This window comes from Gavialis gangeticus, unplaced genomic scaffold (assembly GCF_001723915.1).
Source record: "Gavialis gangeticus isolate Ggan-Ray unplaced genomic scaffold, GavGan_comp1, whole genome shotgun sequence".
In the NCBI taxonomy this organism is placed as follows: domain Eukaryota; kingdom Metazoa; phylum Chordata; order Crocodylia; family Gavialidae; genus Gavialis; species Gavialis gangeticus.
Window position 1 is genome coordinate 53,004,914 of NW_017729031.1, and position 10,720 is coordinate 53,015,633.

At 41.2% G+C, this 10,720-nt stretch overlaps 1 protein-coding gene across 1 annotated transcript in view; it reads left to right on the forward strand.

Moving 5' to 3' along the window:
- UBR3 (ubiquitin protein ligase E3 component n-recognin 3 (putative)) overlaps window positions 1-10,720 on the forward strand; it is a 354,426-nt gene that overhangs the window by 275,079 nt on the left and 68,627 nt on the right. Inside the window, exon 31 of the mRNA XM_019522846.1 lies at window positions 9,059-9,144. Coding sequence (XP_019378391.1) covers window positions 9,059-9,144 — 86 coding nt within the window. The remainder of the gene's footprint in view (window positions 1-9,058; window positions 9,145-10,720) is intronic.

Sequence of the window (10,720 nt, forward strand, 5' to 3'; positions counted from 1 at the left end):
GGAGTGGCTGTGGGGCCCCCCGCCACACTCCCTTCATGGCACAGCGGCAGCATGTGGCACTCGGGGTACTCATGCCCGGTGCAGATGCTGATGCCCAACAGTGCATGGCTTCAGCTAGCGCTGCACATCACAGTGAGGGATGTAGCCCAAGCAGGCTGACTTGCTGGTGCTCCCCACTGTGTATGTGCAGCCCCGCACTTGCATGCCACCAGGGGGAAGCCCTGCTTGCTGGAGCCAGCTGCCTTCTCTGCTTTCTCCTGTGGTATGCAAGTGTGGGGCTGCACACACACATGCAGCAGGGAGCATTGGCAATACAGGCAGCCCAGCTGGGTTGCACTCCTAGCCGCAGTGTGCAGCACTAGCTGGAGCCACGTGCCCCTGGGCACAAGTGCTGCTGCTGCCACTGCTGCCACCTGCAAAGCTGCGTGACATGGGGAGAGTGGCAGAGGTCTCCACACCCTTCCACCCTCCCTCACACCCACACTTTGCCCACCTGAGCTCCACGCTGCCGCTGTCCCCCTTGGGTGCAGGCTCCACACTAATGCCAGCCCCAGGCTCCACACTCCCACCCACCTGCAGCTCTGCCTCTGCTCCTGTCCCCACCCCCACTACATCCCTACCTGCTGCCCAGAGCTGGACACTGGGGAAGCTGAGCAGGTCCCCTAGCAGCTGTAGCAGTGGCAGTAGCAGCCCCACCCAGAAGCTGCTGCTGGCTGGGCTGGGCCCTTCCGCCTACGTTCGTGGGAGTGAGGCACAGTAGGGTATGTTGCAGGGGGGCGGGGGGCAGAGCGGGGGGCGTTTATACATGCGTGCCTCACTCCCACCCTTATGTTTGGAAGGGCTGAGCAGATTACAATTAGCTGGCAGGTGCTGTGGGCTGGATCAAAATGCCTGGCAGGCCAGATGCGGCCCACAGGCCTTATTGTGCCCACTGATGTTTTAAAGGCTTCCCCTTTGGTCAGTTTTGTGGTACCATGTATGAGTTTCAAGTGATAAGAGGCAGTGACCTTTTGGAGTAGGAGTTGCAGCAAACAGCTGAGTGACTTATTATTAATTTAACCCATTGTGAACTAAGCAGGTTCCATCTAGGTTTCTTTTTATTTAACTTCAGGTTTTTTAAGCATTATGGGCACACTGGAGCTTTAAAAAGCTAGTATTCTCATGTACTCACAGTATTCAAGTAACTGAGACTATAGGAAAAATGCCAGTTATCGTGATCTTTGTAGTAACATTTCAGGAGTTGGCAACACTTCATAAGCTTTCTAGTCTTGGTTGAGTGAAGCAAACTGTTTAAGTTTGAATTGACTTGTTAAATCCCTCGTCTCCTAAGAGTAGTCAGTTGCTGTGTGGGACTACAGGAGTATGCCAGTACAGGCATCCCCGGCTTAGTTCTCTTAATTGGTTCCTGAAAAAACGAGCGTTAAGCGAAACCACAACTATTGGCCAATCCAAGATAGCAAACGCATTTGTTTTTAATGACCCAAGATGACGACCGTGAGTGTTATAACGAAACACTGAGCACTAAGTGAAATCAGGGATCAATTTAAAATGAGCATTACAGCGAAATAGTGCTAAGTGAAACAGGTTAAGCGGGGGTTGCCTGTATTCCTTTTGCATAGCTGAGCCTCCTAGGATGTTACATAATGTTTCCATGGCACTCCTCAGAGCTCTACAAAGAAAGGAGCCCCAGCTGCCCACTTCTACTCTGCATTTGCGAAACCCAAACATGGGCTTCAAGCTGGCATGACAGTGACACCCCCCCCCAACACACACACACACACACACACACGCACGCACGCACGCACGCACACACACACACACACACACACACACCCCCCTTCCCTGCTTCTTCCTATTGTCTCTGGCAAGCTCAAAAGCCTCAGAGATCTCAAGAGTGGCAGTGAGAAGGATACCCTCAGAGTGGCTTCATTGTCCCATACCCAGGTTTGGTGCACATGTAATAGAAATAACTGGGCTGCGTGTACTGTTCCACAGTGCTTTCAGGAGCACAGTGGAAGTGTGAACTAAGCGAAGTTGTCACTTATTCCATCACAGAAGATAGGAGCTGGGTTAGATTCCATTTCAGCAAGGGACTTCATTCCAGAGAAGAGGTTCTGTTCACCTCATTAGGTCCTGAATGTAACAAAATTGCATTCAGCTATGACTGTTCACACTTGCCTTACATTATAAGGGCATTGGTGTATTTGCATATATGTGGCACTCCTTGTTAAACTTTGCCTCCTTTGCACTTTGGGTCAAAACACCAGCAAGTTTGAAAGTCTTGCTGCACCACAGGACCTAATAACACTAAATTTGTAGATGTGACTTGTCAGCATTTGGAAAAGGATTAACACTCATGACTTCATCATACAAGACAACTACAAATACACATCTTGGAACTCAGAGCCATTAGACTGGTGATCCTCCCTATCCTGTGATGTTCAGTCTCAGTAGTGCAGATATTAACAAACACTATGTTGGCTTTACACAAACGATCTAAAGGTCCTTGCCCCAACACCTGCACAAAGAGACAGTCTAGCTATGGAAGTGAAGTTCCTTTCTTGGCGTAATCCTAACAGATTTGCACTTCTCAGGTATCAGCAGCAAACTGGAAGACTCCCTAACAGGCAGTCTGTCATAGATTATGAGTGGTAGCAGTCAAAAACTATCACTAAATTGATATTTCATTTATAGACCTGTTGCCAATGAAGATGACTCCAAATATCTACACAGAAATGGCTTGTTTATAATTTTAACTCCTTTGTATAAAAATCTCACAACTTTAAGACTATCAGATAAAGAAATTTAGAAGGGAATTGGACATTTTGTATTTTCATGATCAAATCTACGTTCAGGGTCCAGTGTTTCTCATCTAAGTTAAATACATCCTAAACCAGAACAGTGTTACATTATTCCACACATTGCTTTTAGAGGCAAATAACGTACATATCCATAAATGCTGGGGAGATGTATTACATCTCCATCCATGAGTGCTGTTTCATTCATTGGACTTGATCAGTGGATCCGGTGTTTTCGCTGCATGAGTATTTTAGAATGTTGAATCCATCCACCCCTAAACTTTGTGTAAGATGACCTGGAATTTCTTCTGCAAATAGTATCAATGCTATTCAGTGATTTAGGGCTTAATGCAGTAATCTAGACATGTACAAGAATTTTATCCATATAAGGACTATAAGATTAGAATTTATATCAGAAAATCATAGAAAAAGAGGCCTGGAAGAGACCCAGGAAGTCAGCCCAGTCTCGTACTCAAGGCAGGATCATCCCTGTCTAAACCATTTCTTTCAAGTGTTTCCATAATCTGCTCTTAACAACATTAAAAAAATGGAGATTCTGTAACCTCCTCAGGTAAACTGTTCTGGTGCTTAACCCTTCATAGTTATAAAGTTATCCAACATAAATATTCTTTGTTGCAGTTTATAGCTGTGACTACTTGATTACTTGTCCTGTCCTGCAACCAGAGACAGTAGTCTCATTGCTACTCTCTTCATACTACCCTTCCTGTATTTGTAGATAGTTACCTGTGCCTCCCCCCTGCTTACATAATTCTTCTCCAGACTACATAATTATAATTCTTTCAACCTTTTCTCCAAAGTCATGTTTTTTAGGCCTATAGTCATTTTTATTTTTCTCCACTGGACTTTTCCCACTTTTGTCCACAGCTTTCTTGAAGTATGGTTCCCCAAACTGGATATAGTATGCCAGGTGGGGCAATTGCTAACAGAATGGAAGAACCACTTCCCTTGATGTCCAAGCAATATTTCTTTTAACGCAACTCAGTATGCTACTAGCTCTTTTTCTTTTCTTTTTGCAAGAGCAGCAAACTTTTGGATCATATTGTATTTGTGGTCCACTATAATAGCCAACCATTTTTTCTTTGTTACCGTAGCCTTGTTTGTTATTCTCCAGTTTGTATTTGTGCATGCAGTTTTCTGATCTAAATGCATGATTTTGTGTGTTTTAATCTATACTTTATTTTGTAGCTTACTAATGAGAATATTATAGTCAATAGCTTTGCTGAAGTTGGGGTAAATCACATCCATTGCAATTCCTCCATCTACAGAGTTTATCACCTTGTAGAATCTGAAATCTGATTGCTGAATCCATGTTGATTATTTCTGATCATCATGTTATCCTTTAGATGCTCAGAAATAGATGTCTTGATTACATGCGCCATTAGTTTTCTGGGCATCAAAGTTAGATTGACTGGTCTGCAATTTCTGCATCATTCTGTCTTGCTGTTGTTGAAGATGGGCACCTTATTGACCTTTTTCCAGTGGCCCAGGACCCTTTTTTATAGCATTTGGGGCACCTGTACACATGATACAAGAGATGTTTTTGTCCTATGTAGGACAACAGTTCACCTTCTTGCCTGCAGTAGGATTGTTCTTTGTTTTGTTTGATTTTAAATGTCCAAGAAATGGGGCATCTGCCACTTCACCATTAAATACAAACCAAAACACCTCACTCTGAAGAAGCTTTTCCTGGTATTCAGCATAATGTTTTCTCTCTAATTCCATTCTGTAGTTATTTCTGTGGAAGTTGCATTTCCTTCTACCACACAAAAAATTACTCTGCACCTTTCAGATGTTTGTAGATTCTTGCATTCACACTCATTCTCTTATAGTCTTTCTTACTCAAACTAGGTATAATTAACTCTTCCTAATTTGTTTCTGATGATGCAAAATGCACCTGGCACTATGCAAATGCAGAAGAATTTACAGTCTAAAACACACAAAAAGAGTTGGGGGAAAAGGTAAAGACAACAACTGGCAAATACCTAATAAAGCATCTTAAAAATATTATTAGTTTACCTTTTGTTGAACCTCAACCTTGCTATTCTTAGCTAGTGAATTAATCTTAAACTCTCTTAATCTTCTTGCACTGAACAGCCCTTTTTCATGTTCCCTCAGAGGACAGATTGGGGTGCTGTCTACAAAAATACTTGCTTTCTTCAAAGAGCCAACTTGCAGCTTAAGGGAAATTTTGAAGCAGAACTGAGGATTCAGTGAAATAGGCTATGGGTGAATGGCATATTCAGACAATGATTAGTTAATTCTGCTTATTATAACTGTTAATTGAACTGTTGTACCATGGTTCAGGCACTGGCAGCAACCCATTCCTTCTGGCAGCAGCATGTAGGCAGCTTGCTCCTCTCACCAGTTTCTTTGTTGCTTACACAGTTGCAGATGGGAGTAGAAGAGTGCCCTTATGGGAAGATGCTCCAGTTACTGACGAGAGAGCTGGCACCTGCCAATCATCCCTGTACCCAGGCAGTCATGGGCTCCTGCCTCCCTGTCTGTGTGTGCAGCAGGAGAGGCAGCTCCCTTTTCCACCAACCTCTTACTTTGTGAAGGTGGGAGTTGGCAATCCTTTACTCATCATGGGGAACTCCTTGCAACCTGGCAGGCACCATGGGCTGTCCCATCCCCTGCTACACTCCAGTTCCTGCTCTGTGCAGACAGGGTGATCCCTAGCGTCCCCTCTCCCCACCTGCAGCCTCTCTTGCCATGTCTCCAGGGTGACTGATTCAGGGAGGAGAAGCTGTAGTGTGTGGGGGTAGAGAGCAGTCTTCTGCCTGGAGCCAGAGCAGAGCAGAGCTTGAGCTGGAATTGCATAAAGCCTTCTGCAGGATCCAGCAGCCAAGGGATTATCCTGCTGTTAGTAAAATACGGAATATAGAATCTGAGCCAGATCCCATGGCTGGGCTGTAACAGGGTTTCAGTGTGCTGCTGGTAAAATGCTGACTGGATTGATCTAGGAGAACAGATACAGGTATCAGTATGATACAAATACAAGCCGTTATGATGTAACAGCCTGTTTAGTTCAGGGTTAACATTTACAGAGATTTAGCTCACTTGTATTGCTACTGGAGCATGGAGCTCTAACTTGATGTAAGCTCCAGAGTGGCAACTCCTTCTCCTTTTCAAGTAGTTGAAAGTTGCATTTGTTTATAGCCTAAATCTATTTCTTTACATTTCTCTGTTTCCTTGTCTTCATCCACATTTGCAGGTTTAACACTGTGTTGCAGTGTAACATTTGCAATGTGCATATGTTAGTTTGATTGTAATACCTCCACGTTGTGTTATTCATAATTGTCACTTGTGGCAGTATCTTGTAAAAACACCTCTGCTGCACTGCTATCTATAGATCTCTGCTTGGACATTTTAGACAAGACTGTTGTTTGTGCTGTCAGAAATGTCCACACTGACAAAAAGCTTTTCATGTTCCTTCTCCCAGGTCTCTCTCTCACGCACGTGCTGACCTTGTAAAGTGAAGTGAGAGGGAAATTGGTGATGACCTTTCTTACTTCAATCCTTTTTCCCATCACATGTACTCTCTACTTGGTTGCTTGCCCTTCCCGGTCAAGAGTTGTGGAAGAGGGTCAGTGCTCATATTGTTGGCTCCCATAGACTCTTCTGTATCTGTTTGGATGTCTACTTAAAAAATGTTCCTTCCTATTACTGGCACATTTATATACAACAAATAATTTTTTCAGGTTAGTTAGGGCTGACAAGTATTGGTTGAAATAAATCCCTTTCCTAAACTAAATAAAAACAAAGCTGGAGCTCACACAGCCTCCCTTTCAGAGTTTGTTTTGCAGGGGAGGAGGTTCAGTCCAAGTAAGGCTATACTCCCATTCTGATCAGAGACATAGAGACTTCAATAATGAGAGGTTAGATGGCAGAAACTCAATTTTGTTTCTTTCCATCAGAAGCGGATTGTGTCATAGGGGTTCACCAATATTTCAAGATGGAAGACAATGTGAATAAAGATGAAGTAGATGGAAGCAAGGTGCCAGTCTGTCTCTAAATGCTTTGGAAGCAGCATCTGATGGGAGAATACCATGTAGAAAGTATCTGTTTTAAATAAGAAATATTCCATATTCACAGAAGATTGTGCACGATGAGGGGCATATGCATATTCAGAGGGAATGTCTTGCAGGAAAAGTCTGTGTTGGATTTTGTAACCATGATAGTCCAGGAATTATGTGAGGCAAGGATTTTTGTGGGTGAAAAGGCTGGTATTTCCTCTGTAGAGAAGGAACCTGGTTTAGTAAGGGACAGTCCTGTCTTAAGCAGGAGGCTGAATTAGATGACCTCATGAGGTGCCTTTCTAGGTCTATTTTCCTGTGGTTCTATGAACAGTATAGGGATGTGTTCCTGTACTCTTAAGTTTAGGAAAGGGGAGAAAAAGCACGTGTGTATATGGAAAGTATAGGCAGACAAGATTTTTTGTCTGAACCTTGTCTGCCTGTCCTTAGACCAACACAGCTACAACCTATACCCCTGTAATATGGAAAGTATATGTGGCTATTAGGTCTCTCCCTAAGTATTTCCTGAGTTTAGTCCTGCATGCTGCTTCATGTGTATCTTGTTTTGTCAGCATTGTCCTTGAGTTCTGCATTGTAAAATTATATGTATTATGTGAAAGGAAAATTGGAAATTCTAGATCTGTGACACATTTGTTCATAAGAAATTCAGGTACTGTTTTTTTATACTATCTAGCCAATCTCTTGTTTTTAATAGAAGGCTGCCATTACTTTTGTTCTGTAGATTAGTCATCCTAAAATTCATAGAACTAAAACACATTGGTCTCATTTATATTCCCATGATGAAGTAGCACATACTGATCTACACTTCCTATTCTGTCCACTAATATGAAATCCCTGTCCCTGCTTCTTTGCTGGTAGATTTTTAGAAGTTCAGTGAGCACTGCAAATCGCCTGAAGAGTGGAAAATTCCCCTGTCACACAGATGCCCTTATCAGCAGCAACCAGATGGAGCTCTGAGCAGGGACATTATCAATGTTAAATTGCTTTTTTTTCTGAGAAGAGAGGATTAAAGCATTCCTTCAGAAATGGGTGGCATAAGCTGCAAAGTTAGGCATATTAATATTTTGAAATGTTACTATTTTAGAAACATATGAAAGTGTCTCAGCAAATGCTGTATATCAAAAACCATGTACTCTTTGAATTATACAGCTGAAATTTCCCTAAAATATTTTATTTTGAATAAATTATTTGTATATTCCTCATGTAGTTTAGCTCAAATATGAATGTGCCTAAAACTCTAAATTAGGTTTTCTTGCAATTATTTATACTCAGTTAAATTAAACAGACTAGAACTCATGGATGTATTTTCAATCAATGGAAACATTTTTGTAAGGAAAAAGATTGCAATTTAGATTAATCTAATAACATAATGCTTCTAAATAGTAATGACATAATTGTAAGAATGTGTGTTGTTTTGTTAAAACAAACTTTCAAAGGATGAAATGTAAAGTATGTGATAAGTATTTGGGGTGTAAATGGTAATGCAGTACTTAACCATCCAATTGCAGTCAAAGAAAGCTATTGAATTTGGCCTAAATAATTAGTGGAGAACCAGCAGAGAATTATAATACTAAGGAATATGTCAATGTGACTTGCAGGGATTTAGCTTAATATCAGCCATTTCATATTAATGAGCTGCCTGGTTAAATTCTAGAATGTTTCACTGAAAATTTACTTCCAAGGCTTCCATCAATTGACCTACCGACATTATCATTAGGATGTCTAGAATTGTAATCAAAATGTTTTCATAAAATAGAATAAAAGTTGAGACTTACAAGGAAGATATATATTGTAAATATAACTGCATACTTAAAAGTTGAGCTGTCAGTTGTCTTTTCAAGTCTCTATATACAGTTTCCTGGCAGCAGTCCTAGGTTGTATATGAACAAAAAAGAAATTATATTCCAGACTGTAGTATTTTTTGTTACATATACTGCGTTTTTGGTTACGTGCATTGCAGTCACCATACAGTGTCTTGAGTACTTTGTACAGCACGTGTCAGTCAAGCAGTTTAAATTGCAAAGAACATTATATTTATAATTGTTTCATTCCAAGGCAAACTTTGCCAGTATTTAACCCACAATAGACTAGTATGTGGCATTTTTTCATGATGTCTACAATGTGAACATGTGGTGGTTCCTTTATCTCTGTAGAAACTTGAATTCTGAAGTTTCATCCTCATGCTTTTATATTTTCATGCAGGACAAACCTGGAACTTGAGCTTGTACATCGAGGAGGCAATTTATGTTTAGGGGGAGCCAGTACAGCTGGGAAAAGATCTTGTTTAAGTAAGTTTACTTTATTAACTACAATTGAAATTATTTACAAAATAAATGGAACTATTTATATAATTTAGTTTTAAAATAAAGATGTTGCTTGTTTCTTACGTTTTAGTATATATTGTATTATCCATTATCAAGTTTACTTTCTATTTTTTTCACATGCACCTTAATTTTTTCAGACTGCGTGTTTCATTCTTGTTTTTCATAATCTTGTCTAATAGAAGTGAATTTACTTAACAAGTTTACAGTATCCAGTAAGTAGTTCTATATTGCAACTACAGTCCATTTAGAAAGCATGTGTCATAATATTCATGTAATGCCTCTTGAACAACTATGATGTTATAGACAGGGCAACTGTAACCATTTTAAAGTCAGAAGAGAATGTTTATTGGTAATTGGTAAAGACATCTGTGTCTTAATGTGTTTGCTTAACCTCACAGTAGGTGCATACTCACTTATTTTTAAAGGGGAGATGGTAATAACACTTTTCTTTAACAGACTCCGTTATAGAACATTCTGGCAAGCTTTCTGTATGAAGCTCTTGCCTCCACTGTTTGCAGTTAATCTTGGATGTTTGGCATATGGAGTACCCTTTACCTGTAGAAGTGACTTCTCTTTCTCTCATAAAATTCTTTTCAGCTTTTGCTGATATGTAAAACAGTAAAATAGATGTTAACTTTCCTTGAAGAAACTGGGTAACTTGACAAAGTCAAAAGCCCAAAGAAGGGTGTGTATGCCCAAAAGCTTGCAAAGAACAATTTTTCCAACTATTTAATTGATCTAATAAAACATATCACACTTAGCCAAAGAAGCTTGTTTGACACAATCAAAACACATTTTGAAGCCAGGCTTATTTTGGGGCAGCAACAAATATGCTGTACTGGCAGTGCTTGGGAAGCCAGTGACCCATGCCCACCTTTTGTGGCATTGCAGTGGTCAGGAACTTCCTCCAAGGTCCCCAAGAAGACCCCCACATTAGGTGCTGCCAGCTAACTTAGGTAGTTCTGTAGTTCACATGACAGAAGTCTGTTACACTGATGAAGTTTTAGGTCTGAATGTTACTTGATGATCAGGGATCCTGGTTTTCCCTGATAAAAAAAAAACAAAAAAAAAACAAAATCACAAATTCTCTGACAAAAACCCCAAAAGTCATGATTAAAATGAAACACCACTGTATATATAGATATCAGTTGAACACAAATTTTTATTGATAGATTTACAGTTTTAAAGCAATTTGGAAGCCTATCAGTGCCTCAATCACTATAATAAGATCTAAATACCTATAAATCTTGGTATTTGATTTTAAGTTATTTATCATGGAAAATCAAAGCTCCCCCTGTCCCCTTAGCTCACCAGGATGAAGGTCTAGGCCCCTTAGTCCCTACTCACAGTCTGCCAGGCCTGGTTGTGCCCCTCACTCCTCACCCACAGATCCCCAGCCCCCTGGCCCTTCTGGTGCCCCTCACTCTGCCCCCACAGGCCCCTGGCCCTGCTCTTACTCTACAGTCCCGCCCCACAGGCCCCCAGCCCAGCCGATGCCCCTCACTCCTCACCCACAGCTCCCTGGGTCCTTCTGGTGTCC